Raw genomic sequence first — 17,102 nt, 5'->3', positions numbered from 1 at the left:
TTTTAACCGTGGCTCTCAGGAAGCTATTTCCAGTAGCGCCTAAACTTCTCTAGGAGCTCTGACTACCTGTTTACAGTTTGAGAGCTTTAGGACAAAACTCCTATCCTCCCCTCAAACTCGATCTTTCACTGCCTTTACCATCCTTTACTTGCTCTGCTTCTTCTTCCATGACAGGAAAATGTTTAACTGATAAAGGTACTCAGAAAGTACAGTATCTCACCATGCTCTTTAACTTCTCCTATAAACCAAAATATGAAGGATGGAAGGAAGGAAGAAAATAAAGGAGGGAAAAGAACTCTATTTCCTATCATTAAACTTTGATAAATATCTGTGATAGAAAAAAGAGAAGTTCGTTTATTCTGAAATTATTTTAATTTAGAAACAGAAAACATCTTGGAAGAAAAAAATTAAAGAAAACCACAAAATATATAGGCAAATTTTCACTCCATGAGCTTTGCAAATCCTCACTTATTCACCAATCCCCAAGATGAAAAATGCTCTTCTAAAAAGGTATTCAGCCACCACTGTAAAAGAAAGAAAAATGGTCAATTTTAAGTGTATATAAGATTTTAATAATAATAATTTGAAATGAAATATGCTGTAATTTTATGGAACCAAAACCAGTTATTAGAGAACCACACCTACACTACCCCGAGACAGCATAAAAGAGAAGAAACTGAACTTTAAAATCTTGGAACTGAAAACATCCTTAGAGATGATCTGGCTGCTAGAACAGACTTATCTTAAAAACTCAGAATCCCCAGTTGGGAAACGTTTTTAACAGTCTAACATCATGTCTTTCTGAATAAGATGAAAAATATGAATTACATAATGGAATGGTTAGTTGAGAAGTTTTTCAATTTGATGTACAATCACCAGTTGAAAATAAAGAATGCTAACTAGCATAATAGTTCTTAACCACTATATCTTACTGGAATCACTCAAAAACCTGGCTTAATCATAATGAAAACAAAAATCACCTTTTCTACAGAAGTTTCTAAGTTTCTAAAGCATAAACATTAAAATCGTATACTGAAATATACATTTAGAACTGTGATGTTAAAGAATAATTCCATTACTAGAAGAAAGTAAAACTCCTGAACATATACTTTAATGCTAAGTATTTTAAGAGCTTATGTTATTAAATTGTATTGCTGTAACTAAAATATCCACAACAATAAAACTCCTTTAATTTAAATGCTATGGATATTAATTTTGACTACCATAATTGTATAGAAGAGGAAAAACTTTTATCACAAGGAAAAAAAGTGATAATTCAGCCTAATGATGGAGAAGCTTCTGGTTTTATTTCATTTGCTATCATCTCAAACTGATTTAAATAGTGATTTATCCTCTTTGAAGCAGGAAAAAAACATTTCTTTCAGTTTTACAGCTATCATGACATGTCATGAAAAGAGTAAGTTTTCTGATAGTTTTTCTCACAAAATGTTTTATTTGGCCTTCATTTTAATGTAAAAACTATCTAAAGATAGATTTTTAAATCCTTAAACATTGAAACAATTTTGTTACTGGAAGAAAAGTTTTCTAAGCAACTAGCTTCTAAAAGGCACAGTTGAACAATCTCTGCCGGTAAGGTTGGGTGTTTGCTATGGAAAGCAGAATTAACAGAAAGTGAATTCTTAATATTTGTTTCAAAAACCTGCTGGGAACAACTGGACTACTGGATCTCAATCCAAAAAGGATGTGCTAAGAGTGCCTTGTCCTAAACAGTACTTTAGGCCACAACTTACATAATGAAATAAAAAATATTCTAATAAAAAATTAGGATAAATAATAATGTTGGATAGATTAAAAACTCAAAAGCCTTCCATAAGGGAATCTAGCAAAAAGTAATTTAACAAGAATAATGTTCCATTCTTAGGCTAAAAACAAACCATCCCAACTGTTTAAACAAAGGCTAAAGGACATTTATTGTAGCAGTTATTTGTGAGAAACTGAGGATTTTAGCCGATAGCAATAAAACACCTGGAGTAGGCATTTGATTCTAAATACTGGGTTTTAGGAGGGCTAATGAAATGCAAACTGGACTGTGAAGTGAAGAATGTGACTCTGAATGGGGAGTGTTCTCAAACTGAGCCAGAATGAGAGATGGGTATACAACAGTTAAGAATATAGGCTCCTATGCCAGTCAGCCTGGGTTTTATATGCTGTTCTACCACTTACCGGCCAAGAAACTTGAGTAATTACTTACTCTCCATGTCTCAATTTCTTCATCTATAAAATGGAAATAGTCATGCACTGCATAAGGACGTTTCAGTCAATGATGGACTGTACATACAACAGTGGTCCCATAAGGTTAGTACACATAGCCTAGGTGTGGAGTAGGCTATACCATCTAGGTCTATGTAAGTACACTCTATGATACTCACATAACGATGAAATCGCCTAACGATGCATTTCTCAGAATGTATCCCCATCATTAAGCGACACATGACTACAATAACAGTGCTAACTTCACAGAATGGTCATGAGGATTAAATGAGTCGACTCACATAAAGCAGGAACAGTCCAGGGCACACATTAAGTGCTCAACAAATGTTAGTGAGATTATTATTAGTATCAAGACCAGCAGAAAAAGGTACAGAACTTGAAGTCATTCACTTAAGTCAACAAATACTTATTCAGTGATTTTAAGGGGTACATTGGACTAGATTTTGTAGTGTGTGTGTAGTCTGTGCATGTATAGAATATATACATATACACACACACAGAGAATATATATATAAAAACAGATTTGCCTCAGAACTCATAATTTAATGTGAAAGACAGATCACATCAATGAGCCAAGGCAGACAGTAACATCCGGTGAGAGAGAGTTAAAAATATAGTGCTAAGTGAAGGCTGAGGAAAAATGTGAAAAGCGGTCATACACCAAAATAATGAAAGAAAGAGACTTATATGTTGTTCCCAAGAGTAAAACCAAGAACAATGAAGGGTGTTACAGGAAACAAGTTTCATATCAGTTAAACCTGTCTGACAATAGAATGGGAAGCAAGAAGAGCAGATGCACTGAGCTGTACGGAAAAGAAGGGACTTCACAGAAACTCCATCCCATCTCTCCTGTTTACTGATTAGGCAACTATAGCCCAGAGACAGAGAGTCTCAGGTTTCCTAATTCTACTTCAGGATTCTCTCTATAATTCCACGGTTCCAGAGTTGCTATTTCTCACTGATAATATAATAGAAATTTCTGACCTGACAGAGATTTAAGAGACTTGATCCTTTTTTATGATCCTAAGATATCCCTTTGTGGCACTTCTGCTTAACAACTATGATAACCAACTTAAGAAATCCATCAGACAGTACTCATTCAGTCATTTGTCATTTAAAAGACAACTTCCACCAGCATGCATAGTAAAAAACCTGGTGTTTAAGAGATTTATAGTTTACAAAGCATTTCTAAATAACTGCTTCAAACCGCCTCATCTCATAAATTGAACCTAATAGATATTACTGCCTCCAAATGACAGGTAAGGCTCAGAGATTAAATGAACACAAAATCACAGAGCAAATGAGTACTGCAACTCATACTAAGTCTTTATATCAAACCAAACTGCTTAAGACTACTCTACTTGCTCATTGCCATAAGGTGTCCCAATAACATAATCAATCAAAAAGCAAAAGCATTTAGGAAAGCATAAAGTAATCCTAGAGTTTCTCAGTCTTTTCTCCTCCTCTCTAATATGCCTAAAGGTTAAGATATCCTCCCTTTAGTACAATAGCTCATTACAGGAACAACAACTTCAATTTAAGTTCTTACGCAAATTATTTTTTTAGTTTTTCATGCTTAAGTTATTAATCTTTACTATACCCCAAGTAAGAACTATTATTCTTACTGAATAAACTGGGCACAGAGAAGCTAAGCAAATTGCCCAAAGCTAAGACAGCTATTAAGTAGCAAGAAAAAAGATTTGAACCTAAGCGATCTGATCCAGAGTTTGAACTCTATCACTATAGTGGTTTTCAGATGGGGAGCATTTCCTCTGCACTTTAAAAATGAACATATTAATATACCGTATAAAGATAACTTGGATTTGAATATTGGTTCTGTCACTGATACTTGCTTTGTCACATACTGAATACCTTTAACTCACTTCCTTGACCCTTTAAAATTTTATTTATTAAAGAAAATAGTGCCTATCTCACAGAGTTGCTACAAAGATTGTGTAAAATATAAAATCACTTTGAATTATCAGTTATCAGAAATTATGAGTAGACTTTAGCAGCATTAGAGTCAAGAGACATATCTGCATATTAACCAGATAGCAAACTATCAACTAAAATGGTTTCAATTTTCATTCCATCCTAGATACTATTTCAAAAGGTTTACTTACACAATGATGTTATTAATAGGAATATGGATCAATTTCACAAAAAATCCAATGAATCCCATTATAGCAAATCCTATTGCTGTTGCCATGGCAATCTTCTGGAATTCTGAATTTAAAAACACAAAATTTACATTATTTTTGGCACTGTCATTGCAATTATAGGGGAAAAACTAGCAGTGACATAAATAAACTTACTGGTTTACATTTCAAAAACAAAATATGACACTATAGATAGTAAGTAAATTGACAGATTTTTAAATTTTCCTATTTTACTGATATTTAAGGAGACACAGAAATAAAGTGCATGCTCATGCTAGTGAATCCATCAACAAGCAGCAAAATATTTTATCTTCTTAGAAAATGACCAGAATACCAAAAAGAAACGAAAATATAGATAGAAGAAATATACAGTATTTGTCTTAAAAATTTTGCTAAAAATATTGATCATAAAAGCACAAAACATAAGTTTCTTATAAACTATAGGTCTACTGTCTTTGGTATTATAATGAAGCCAAAACTAAGGCGTGAAAAATCAAATTGAGTTGAGCAGAATTTTATGTAAATGTTTCAGTCTCTGGTAATGTTTCTGTTTCCTCAGGGAAGCTCTCCCTGCCCTCCTGACTTGGTTAGTCCTATTATGTGCTGTCAAACCTCCTTCTGTCTCTTTCATAATACTTACTACAGCAGTAAGTAAAACTGATAACTGCTACTGCTTATGACAGTCTTCCCTGAAAGATTTTAAGCTCCATATGAGCAAGGACTATTCTCTGTTTTATATATATATATATATACACACACACACACACATATATATATATATACATTTTTTTTTTTAAAGATTGGTACCTGAGTTAACAACTGTTGTCAATCTTTTTTTTTCCTGCTTTATCTCCCCAAATTCCCCCATTGTATACCTTAGTTGCAGGTCCCTCTAGTTGTGGCATGCAGGACGCCGCCTCAATGTGGCCTGACAAGTGGTGCCATGTCTGCACCCAGGACCAGAATCGGCAAAACCCTGGTCCGCTGCAGCAGAGCACATGAACCCAACTACTCAGTCATGGTGCCAGCCCCCATTATATATTTTTATATATTACGCTATATACAAAACAATATATCATATTATATTCTCTATTCTCTATTTCCAGCTCCTAACTCAGGCAGCAGTCAATGAATAAAAGTAGGCAAGTTCTGGTGCACCTTTTAACACACAAATCATGATAAATAAGAAATTAAATTTGGTCCGGCCTCAGTGGCCAAGTTCACCACACTTTGTTTCAGTGGCCAGGGTTTGGCTCCTGGGTGCGGACCCACGCCACTTGTCTGTCAGTAGCCATGCTGTGGTGGCAGCTCACATACAAAAAAAAAAGAGGAAGACTGGCAACAGATATTAACTCAGGGCAAATCTTCCAAAACAAAGAAGTTAAAATTCCTAGGTTGGCAACAACTATGATTTCACATTAAGGTTTTGTTTGGGGAAGGAGAAGGGGAGTAGTAGCAGAGGAGGAAGGACTCCAAAAGACTAGATAGTAAAAACTCTAAAGTCATTAAATATGACTAAAGCCAATGTAACATGGAAAAGAAGGCTGTAATAAGTAATCTTATACCACTTAAAATACATAAACAAAAACATTTATAAAGTGTACAAAATTTAGAAAGAAGTGACTGTTTAAAAGCAATAAAGCAAAATAAACCAATAAAAATATTGATGAAAGTAATGCAATGGTTACTAAGCAGGAAAATATTAATCAAATAAAAGGCTTAGAAAATGCAGATTTAATTTTTTCTCTCATTTTAAAGGTATTACCTTTTCTATCAGGTTTGGTGCATCTTTTAACCAGCCGAATCGAGTCCTTCACAAACTGCCGACTTGGCTCAACAAACTGCATTACCTGATCCATGACACCTGTTCAAAAAAACAGAAATGGAAAAAGATACTCCTTAGTATTACTTATCATATAGTAAGAACTTGCTCAGTTACATCAAAATGTATTGAGACCAGTCACGAATTCATGCCCGATACAGGTAATTCCACATCATAAAAACAAAACAAAACAAATACAAGCTCTAAGCCTAAATTGATATTATTTTTGTGAACTCCTGCAAAGCATCAGATCAAAGGCAGTAAGAAAAACACAGGTCTTAGCCATGTTGTCACCAATGACAAAGGACATATGCTCTTAAATATAAAAGAGCTATTGCTATTAAAAAGCTAAGCAATTAACAACACCTCCATTCCTTACCCACTCTACAGTCCTCTCATCGTTCTTGTTAAAGAACCAACAATGTTGGGATCCAACAAATATTTTCTATATTTTATTTTCAACTTCCCAGAAACGAGTGTCTAGTGCAGTGAGAGCCAACTATGGTGCTGCAAGAGTCTAGAGTAAAAGGGCCAGCCCCGAGGCATAGTGGTTAAGTTCACATGCTCTGCTTTGGCGGCCTGGGGTTTGCCGGTTCAAATCCCAGGCAGAGACCTATACACCGCTTGTCAAGCCACGCTGTGGTGGCACCATATATACAAAATAGAGGAAGACCGGCATGGATGTTAGCTCAGGGACAATCCTCGTCAAGCAAAAAGAGGAAGATTGGCAACACATGTTAGCTCAGGGCCAATCTTCCTAACCAAAAAAAGAGTCTAGAGTAGAGGTAAATATGGATTTCAATTTGATTGTTCTAAACCATGGGTACACAACATTTTTATAAAAAGAGTGTATTTATGTGGGATAGATGTAACTATGAAATTTTCAAAACCACAAAGATTGACTAAACCAAGATCCAGAGTCTGAGAAGCTATTAGCTAAACTCCAAACTGTTAGATTTGGACACACCTTTTAAGGAAACAGAACTATATATTTTATCATATAAGCTCTTTTGAGGAATCTATTACCCAAAAGAAATGTCATCCAATCTTAGCTTTGAGGGCCATTGGTATGAGAGTTAATGACGCCAGTTTATTACTTGTATTTTGCTGTATCTGTAGTGTTTCGACCGGTGGCCAGGCACATAGATACAATAAACTTTTGTTGAATCAACGAATGAATGCCATTGTGGTAGTCCAAATCTGTCTATGAACTGTAACCTCTCTAAGCCCCAGTTTCCTTACTTACATGGCAGTTGGAATAATCTATATGAAATACTTAAAGTATACTAGAAATTCTATAAACATTCTGGGCCAAGTATACTGGGTTCCTCGAAAAACATACTAATGCCTGTCTTCTCAATATTTCACTTAACTTTGTTCTTCAAATCCAGTGGGCTTAAATTTATAGAGGTCATGATTAAAGCTAAGGACCTTGTCTCCAGAAAAAAATGCACAATATACAAAACACCGCCCTCAGTGTCAGGGGAGGGGATCTGATAACCCACTATGATCTCTTATCTAGATTCTAGACCAATCATCCCACTTCACGTCACAGGAGTGGTAGCAGGGCCAGGGCTGAATACAGCTCTTCCAAGACAGGACTACATACCACCCCAGAGCGAACCCGAGGTGACCCTGGGCGGCAGGCCCCAGCTCTGATTACCGGACAGAAGAACCCGGAAGCCCCCGAGAAAGTAAGGGTTCACAGAGAGGTGGCCGATCCTTAGGCCAGAGATCTGGGCCCAGAAGGATCACAGGCCGTAGAAGTCCTCTTCCCCGGGACCTCGAGGCAGCTGTCCCGGGTCTCTGCTTCCACACCAGGCTGTGCGGGAAAGTGGGCAGCCGGCCGGGACGGCCAGACCTGGTCTCAGACCCGAACGAGGGTCTCGCTCACTGGCCCCGCGGGAGCTGACCGGGAAGACTGGCTCGCCACTCCCGTCACCTCCTTAAGTCACAAAAGTTTCGCCCCATGTGCACCCGACCCAGCACCTCACCGGCTCGCCAACTCCGCGGACTCCAGAGACACGTAGCACAGGCGCAGACAGGCAGAGGTCCCCCGGAACCGGAAACCGAATCTCGGGCCTACCACCCGCCCACTCCTCCATTCATTGGTCCTTACGCGGAGATCTCAGTGCGCAGGCGCAGCTCGACGTGCGTCTAGGGCGCGCTTCCCGGAAGAGGTGAGCTGAGATGGGAGGGGAGGCGCGACCTGTTGTGCGCTTAGCCTTCTACAGCTTGAGGGTTGCTTGTGCTGTGGTCCCTCGGCAGAGTGTCCAGTGACTCCCAGCCCGCCTCGCCTTGTTTACGTCCACAGTGAGAGGCCCTGGGGCCTTGCGGGACCTGCCCTCTTAAACCTAAGTAAATCTCCGCTACGGAGATTCCATTGGTGGGATGTTCTGTCTTGTAAAGTTTCTGTTTCCTGCGGTTCGCCTTGGGTCGTGTGCCTCCTGCCTGTCCACATTTTCTGTATGTCTTTAATTTTATTGGTCAAAATGGAGCTTATAGACGGTATAATGGTATTTTGACCGATCTAACGCGAAATAATATCCCCACCCCCAGACCTGGTCTTCCTCCGGCGTCACTCTTGAGGATATCGTGGAATTAAGGCCGTCATTTTGTGTATTATAGGTTTGGTTTGGGAAAGTGGGTATAACGTATGTGTTATCTATGTATTTTGCTGAGAGTATTGTGAACCCAGACGTTTGATGATAACTGGCGAGCTTGTCAACGTGTGATGTTATGCTTTTAGAATGAACCATTCTTTCAAAAATCATTTATGGAATGCCTACTGCGTGTAACACTTTACTAGGTGCTGTGACTAGGTCAGACGTGTCAGACCCTCTTGGAGCTTATTATGGTCTAGTAAGGGAATTTACAGTGTAGGGCGGGGGACAAACAAGAAAAGAAAGTACAAGTTAATAAAAATGCTATATGGCAAATAGGGTGTTTTGAAGAGAGAAGGAAAAAAAGATGGTGGGATAAAGACAGAATTCTCTTAGATGGTCACTATAGGACTCTAAGCAGGTGACACATGGGCTGAAATCCTAGAGATGAAGAATTGTTCAAACACACCCCAGTCTAGTTAGAATTTAAAAGTGACTCTTAAAACTAAGGCAAGGTATCTATTATGAACACTGCTGTATATGTGGACGACCTGAAGTACAGTATATGGAGTATGTGTTAAAAACGCAGGTTCCTGCTTTCTAACCCACTGAATCAGAATATCTGGAGGTTTAGGAATTAGAAGTCTGCATTTTTAAAAAACTTAGGAGGAAGTTTTAGGTATTGAAATTTATACCTAAAAACTTTTCAGTCACCTTTGGAAAATATAAAGGAAGCATGTAATTATTTTGAAAACTGGCAAATAAAAAGGGTAAGAAGCATTTATCCTGATTTTTCCTATCCTATCTGACCAAAGTCATTGATGAGGGGAAACTTCTTTTTATAAAATTATTCCAGTTAATAACAGCAATAAAATGATATTACCATTTTGCAATAGAATATTACAAAAAGTATGACTATTTTGTTAGAATATTACAATTTTGTAATAAATTAATGGGTTAGGCTACAAGTCAAGTGAACAAACATTTTCGGTAAAGGGCCAGAAAGTAAATATTTTAGGGTTGGAGTTCTTAAAGTGTCTGCTGTTGTAGCTCTGCTGTTGTCGTGCAAAAGCAGCCATAGGAAATATGTAAATCAGTGGATGTGACTGTGTTCCAGTAAGACATTATTTACAATAACAGAGGATCAGATTTGGCCCACAGGCCATAGTTTGCCAAGCCATGGTCTAGACAATGCTTATTAATGCCTGATGACATCACAAAAGAGAGATCAGACATGTACTTCTCATATAAGAACAACACAACACTGCCTGTGAAGTGGCCTTGACAAGAACAAATGATGATGGAACCTAGTCTCTCATCAAAACTGTAGATCTACCAATGCAATATTGCTTGTTAATTATAATCTTAGGTTAAAGAAATTGTGAAAAACATTGAGGTTGGAGTTATTGTAAAATATACGTTCTAAAAATTTTCATTTTAGACAGTAAAATTGGCACCCTACTATGATGAGACAATTAACATGCTTCCTCCCTCCTTACTCCTCTCCCTACCAATTTCTGTTAGTGTTTTGGAATATTTCCTAAATGAGGGATGTTTCTCTTGATGAAGCCCACTTTAACTGTTTTAAAACAATAAAGTAAAAATTCTAAGAGCCCCCCACCCCACTGTTATTCACCATGATACTAGAAGTCTTAGCTAATGTCATAAAATAAGAAAAGGGTTGAGGGGAAGGCATATAAATTGAGACAAAAATAAAAACATTGTCGTTCTTCAGAGATGACATGATTGTCTATGTAGAAAATCCCAAAGAATCAACAAAAAAGTCTCCTGGAACTAATAACCAATTATAGCAAGATTGCAAGATACAAAATTAACATGTAAAAGTCAATTTTTTTCCTAGATACAAGCAATGAAAAATTGGAATAATAAATAAATAAAAATAAAAAATAAAAAATACAGTACCATCTTTATTAGGATCCAAAAAAGAGAGAGGGAGGAAAAGAGGGAATCAGGCTGACAGGTATAAATTTAACAAAATATGTACAAGATCTGTATTAGGAAAACTACAAGTTGATGAAAGAACCCAAAGAAGATCTAAATAAATGGAGAGATATTTCATGTTTGTAGATAGGAAGACTCAATATTGTCAAGATATGCGTTATTCCCACCTTGATATTCAACACAATTCCTATTAAAATCCAAGCAAATTATTTTGGATATCAACAAACTGGTTATAAAGTTGATGGGAAAACAAAAGACTAGCCAACACAATATTGAAGAAAAATAAAGCTAGAGAACTGGCAATACTGGGCTTCAACACTTACTGCAAATCTGCAGTAAGACAAGGTGATAGGGTGAAAGAATAGACAAATAGATCAATTGAGCAGACTAGAGAACCCAGAAGTAGACTCGCACAAATACAGTCAACTGCTCTTTGACAAAGGAGCAGTGGCAATTCAATGGAGCACAGATAGCCTTTTCAACAAACAGTACTGGAACAACTGGACATCTGCATGTAAAAAATGAATCTGGACACAGACTTTACACCTTTTACAAAAATTAACTCACAATGGATCATAGACCTAAATGTAAAATGTAAAACTATAAAACTTCTAGGAAATAACAAGAGAAAACCAAGGTGACCTTGGATTAGGTGAGGGGTTTTTAGATAGAAAACCAATAGCATGACTCGTGAAAGAAAAAATAAGTATGACTTCATTAAGATCAAAAATTTCTGTTCTACAAAAAACGTTGTTAAGAGAGTGAAAAGACAAGCCACAGACTGGGAGAGAATATTTGCAGAACACATCTCTGATAAAGGGCTTGTATCCAAAATATACCAGGAACTCTTAAAACTCAAAAAATGATTAAAAAATAGGCAAAAAAACTGAACAGATACCTCACCAAAGAAGATATACAAATAAGTGTATGAGAGGGTGCTCAATATTACATATCATCAGGAAATTGCAAGTTAAAACAATGCGATACTGCTGGATACTGATTAGAATGGCTAAAATCCAAAGCACTGACAATACCAGGTGCTGAAGATGATGTTGAGCAACAGGAACTTTCATCCATTGCTAGTAGGAATGTAAAATGGTACAATCACTTTGGAGAACAGTTTGGCAATTTCTTACAAAGCTAAACATAATCTCACTATAATAGCCAGCAGTCATGTTCCTTGGTATTTACCCAAATGAGTTGAAAATTTGTGTTCACAGAAAAACTCGCACAGAGATGTTTATAGCAGCTATATTTATAATTGCCAAGATGTAGAGGCATCTAAGATGTCTTTTAATAGATGAATAGATAAACAAACTGATATATCCATACAGTGGAATATTATTTAATGATAAAAAGAAATGAGCTATCAAACCATGAAAAGACATGGAAGGAGCTTAAATGCGTATTGCTAAGTGAAAGAAGCCAATGTGAAAAGGCTACATGCTGTATGATTCCAACTATATGACATTTTGCAAAAGACGAAACTAGAGACTCTAAAATGATTAGTGGTTCCCAGGGACCTCATGGGAGGGAGGGAGGGACGAATAGGTAGAGCACAGAGGATTTTTAGTGCAATGAAACTATTCTGTATAATATTGCGATGGTGGATATATGACAATATACATTTGTCAAAACGTGTAGAACTATACAAAGAGTGAACCCTAATGTAAATTACGTAATTTAGTCAATAATGTGTTAATATTGGTTACAAATTAACATTTAGAAAGATTGGTTACAAATTAATATTGGGCACAAATGTACACTAGTACAAAATCTTAATAATAGGGGAAACCGCAGAGGGAGTAAGGGGAAGGTATTTTAGTTTTCTATACTTTATATTCAATTTTTCTGTAAACCTAAAATTACTCAAAAATAAAGTTTATTAGTAAAAATTAAAAATAAATGACAAGACTCCAGGAGATGGAAAGAAACTAATTAGTTGTTCCACTGTTTTCTTTATGCTCTATATAAAACAACATTAGGCAATATTGAGACTCCTTTAACTCTCCCTCTACTGACAGACAGCCATTTTTTGTAAGATTCTGAGAACTATAGCCCCTCTCCCAAGACAAAATGGACACAGATGAGTTTGACCACAAACCTAGTTATAACCAGTTGACTTATTTAAAGAAAGCAAGAAGTTCTGGCCCCTATATTACATTCCCTGGGGCTTAAATAATGGAACATGATGAGATCCAATCACACTTTCTTTACATTGAGGCCTGGAGAATGTTATCAGCTGAATTGTGTCTCCCCAAAATTCACATGTTAAAGTGCTAGCTCCCAGTACCTCAGAATGTGATTGTATTTGGAGATAGGGTCTTTAAAGAAGTAAATTAGTTAAAATGAGTTCATTAGGGTGGGCCCTATTTCAATGTGACCGGTGTTCTTATAAGAAGAGGAAATCTGGACACAGATAAGTGCAGAAGGAAGATGACGTGAAGATGGTCATCTACAACTTAAGGAGAGAGGCCTCCGAAGAAACTAACCCTACTGACATCTTGATCTCACACTTCTAGCCTCCAGAATTGTGAGAAAATGAAATTTCTGTTTAAGTCATCCAGTCCGTGATACTTTCATTGGGCAAGGTTTTATTGCCTTTTTTCTTCTTGTTTGTAAAAGAAAGAAAAGTTCAAGCAAGTATAATTTTTGGACATACGGTAATCTCATAGAAGTATAAAAATCATGAAATGTTTTCCATTTTTGCAATATAGAATTAACCTTTTAGGAAGACAGGTATAGAGCTTTGTGAAAACTTAGATTAGAGAAAGAGATCACAGTTCCTAAACTTTGTCTTTAAAAGTATTTCTTGAATAATTTCATTATCAGGTAGTTTTCTTTTTTTAAAAGGTTCTTATGGACACTATATTTTCTGAGTTCATGCATGTTTGGGTATGCTGGTCTTTACAGGCATACCTTGTTTTGTTGTGCTTCGCAGATACATTGCATTTTTTACAAGACCCTCCACTAGCAAAAAGATTACAACTTGCTGAAGGTTAGCGGTTTTTAGCAATAAAATATTTTTAATTAATATATGTACTTTTTTTTAGGCATGATTCTATTGCACACTTAATAGACTACAGTGTAGTGTGAACATAACTTTTATATGCACTGGGAAACCAAAAGATTCATGTGACTAGCTTTATTGTGATATTCACCTTATTGTGGTGGTCTGGAACAGAACACACAGTATCTCCAAGGTATGCCTGTATATTCTAGTGATTTGGATGAGTATAAAATTGGGGGTTACCTTTTTCTTTAAAATTTGGCTGAAATAATTACTCCATTATATCCTAGCACTAAGTGTCTAGCTTGAAATTTTTCCATCTTATTTTGTCCCCTCTATGAGGTTAAAGAATTCCTTCTCTACCCCTGAAATTCAATGGCAAATACGATCTGCCTCAACAAAAACTGATATTCTGTATAATTTTTTACATAGGCTGATTGATTCTTCAGGGAAGTTTTGTGTTCTTACATCTTGTAATAAGTTTTCTGTTTGATCTGCTAACGTATCTCTTTAAGGAGATTCCTTTTGTTAGCTTGTCTTTGTTTTTACTCTATTATACATATATATATCTATTATATATTTTCAAGTTTTACCTTGCTTATTCTTCTATTCACTGGTATTAGCTCAAGCCTTTTTGTGCTTTATTTATTTCAGTTTTTAACTCTGTCTATGCTGTTTCTTGCCATTTCTAATTCATTCTCTGATATTACTTTGGTCCTCAATTTTTTCTTCACTAGTACAGTTTTCTTTTTTATTTAATTCTGTTTTTTAAATTATTTCACTGATGATAAATCATTTTATTGAGTTCATGTCCTTATTAAGGTTCTTCTGTCTCAGAAAGTACTTGTGGCATTTCCTTCTGTTTCTTTGAGATTCCTACTCTTAGGTTCTGTATCAGTCTTCTTTATGCTGTTGTCATCTCCCTATGTATTTATCTTTCAGTAGTATGTTTGCATAATTTAAATTTAAACAATCTTTTAAAAAGTATTATAAAAATTTTAAAACACAAAATGAGAATAGAATTACATCATTTCTTCTCATCTTGCATATGCAGAACATAGACTACGCTGCTGCACTTTCCCTTTGCTCTCTGTAGTGCAGCTGAGTTCTCAGTGTCCTTCATACTTCTTCAGGGTCCTATCTGTCTCCTTAGAACTGTGGCTTGGAAGCTGTGTTGCTTCTGTTCCCTTCTCTGTAGACTGAGGACATAGGAATGGCATAGGCCTAGCTCCAGCTGTGTGTCCTTCACTTAAGGATATGGATTCTGTTTTCTTCTCTGAAATCGAACCCAGTGCCCTATCCTAATATTTGCTTGGCCCAAGTGCACTGTCTCCTTGTGGGGAAAACCCTTAGTCTCAGACTATTCTTCCAGTTCTGCACAGGTCTGACATCTCTCCTGCCTCTGTTCAGCATCTTGCTGTAGAGGCTTCTACTCTTGAAGATTTCTTTAGGAATTTTATCTGAGCTTCCTGTTCAATCCCTCAGACTACTTTTCTTCCAAGTAAGAAATATTTATGGAAACTCAATATTTCATTCACTCTTTTTCTAGAGCTTAGAGTCAAGGTTAGGGAACTGTGCCAAGCCATGCCAGAATTTTTTTTTTCACTACTTATTGAAGTTTATGGCCTGAAGTTGTATGCTTTTCCTTATTTTGTTCTTGCTCTTGAAATTTTTGCTGCTGCTAATAATTATTGTTCATTACATTAGATGTTGGAAGAGGTAAATTCTGGGCTCCTATTTTACTTCACAATCATTGCTATTTTCTTTTTTTTTTTTCTTGGTGAGGAAGATTGGCCCTGAGCTAACATCTCTTGCCAATCTTCCTGTGTTTGCTTGAGGTAGATTGTCCCTGAGCTAACATCTGTGCCAGTCTTCCTCTATTTTGTATGTGGGATGCCGCCATAGCATGGCTTGATGAGTGGTGCATAGGTTCTTACCTGGCATCTGAACCTGCAAACCCCTGGCCACCAAAGCAGAGTGCACAAACTTAACCACTATGCCACCAGGCTGGCCCCACAATCATTGCTATTTTAATAAGAACATAGGAGATTAAAATTTCTGGCCCTGCTATCTTGTGCTCATTTTAACCCAGAAATTTTCTTTAAGTAAAAATTCAGAGATCTCTACACTATTACAGGAAGCTCTTTGATATATCCTGTTTTATCTTCCACTGACTTTCCCTGCCCTGCTCTTAGCATCTGTTCTCTACTAATTGATGCAATAGGAGTAATTTCATCTTTAAGAAGATAACTCTTCTAGTCTACTGATATTACATCAATTAGTATGGGATAATGCTAAGAATAATAGAGAGAAAACCAAACAGTAGTAAAAATGGCCAAGCCAGAGGATTCTTACAGGGCAAAGAGTTCAGTTGCCTATTTTTGCACACAGGAATGGAAGCAAGTGAGGAAAATAAATGTAAAGTCTGAGCTTTTCAGCCAAGCTTCCTAACTCCTACAGCAGAATTCTTTTTCCATTTTATCTCTTTGTCTCTACCACCCTGTAATGACACCCCAGATGGTTACTTTCTAGCTGTTTTAAGAAATGGGAAATTTAATACCCAGCCCTCACTTTAGTTCATTCTAGCCTAAGAACCAAGGAAGGACATAATTTATTCACTCTACAAGAGGACCATCTAGTTGCAATATCCAGTTTCCTCAGTTATAGCTGGTGTTGATTCAGTGGATTTTAATATCTCCTCCCTTTCTCTTGTTCATAATTCATCTCACCTAAGACCGATATTGCTATCAAGATCTCTGTCAGAGGGGTTGGAATATCCTAGATGAAGGAAGATCATTGGTTTGATCAAGAGTGTACAAGGACTTCAGTTTCCAGCCATGATGGAGAAACTAGAAAAAGTCTTGTCCTCTCAATATTAAAAGAAAAGAGAGAGAGAGAGACAGAAAACTGTACAAAATATATGAAATAACTTTTTCAGACACTGGAAGTGCAAGACTTTGGTCCTCAAGGGGAGGGTAAAAGAAGTAAAGCGAGTCTGAAAATCACCCCACCATTCTGCCTGAAAGGTATTTCTAAAGCAAAGCTACAAGATTGGGAGAAGGATCCCATGCAGAAAATAGTTGTCTTGAGTTCAAGAAGAAATCCGGAAGTCTGAGATGGCTGGAATTTCTAAGGCGGAATAGCATAGAGGTGGGAGCTAGATGGAGAAAGAGCTCTAGAGTTCTGCAGAGTTCTCCTTGAGTCTGTCGATGAAAACTAAGCTGTGCTGATGTAAGGTAAAAGTCCACAAGGCTGGGCTAACAATGACCAGGTGCTCTAAGATGAAAAATTCCTAGAGCACACAAGACCTAGGA

The 17,102-nt window shown here is 36.7% G+C and overlaps 1 protein-coding gene and 1 long non-coding RNA gene across 2 annotated transcripts in view; one reads left to right on the top strand and one right to left on the bottom strand.

Annotated features, from left to right (window-relative positions):
- Positions 1-353: 353 nt before the first annotated feature.
- On the bottom strand, positions 354-8,536 carry SEC61G (SEC61 translocon subunit gamma). Its single transcript, XM_014838962.3, has 4 exons — positions 8,208-8,536; positions 6,157-6,255; positions 4,356-4,458; positions 354-524 (listed from the first exon to the last, which is right to left on the bottom strand). Exons 2-4 carry the CDS (start codon positions 6,248-6,250, stop codon positions 515-517), a joined length of 207 nt encoding a protein of 68 aa, XP_014694448.1. The 5' UTR covers positions 6,251-6,255; positions 8,208-8,536; the 3' UTR covers positions 354-514.
- LOC106829700 (uncharacterized) overlaps positions 8,396-17,102 on the top strand; it is a 44,179-nt gene continuing 35,472 nt past the window's right edge. The window contains exon 1 of the long non-coding RNA XR_011497807.1: positions 8,396-8,571. This is a non-coding gene — a long non-coding RNA (uncharacterized lncRNA). The remainder of the gene's footprint in view (positions 8,572-17,102) is intronic.

This window comes from Equus asinus, chromosome 1 (assembly GCF_041296235.1).
Source record: "Equus asinus isolate D_3611 breed Donkey chromosome 1, EquAss-T2T_v2, whole genome shotgun sequence".
In the NCBI taxonomy this organism is placed as follows: domain Eukaryota; kingdom Metazoa; phylum Chordata; class Mammalia; order Perissodactyla; family Equidae; genus Equus; species Equus asinus.
Note: the sequence above shows the minus strand (reverse complement) of the source record. Positions and strands in the feature narration are given on the sequence as shown.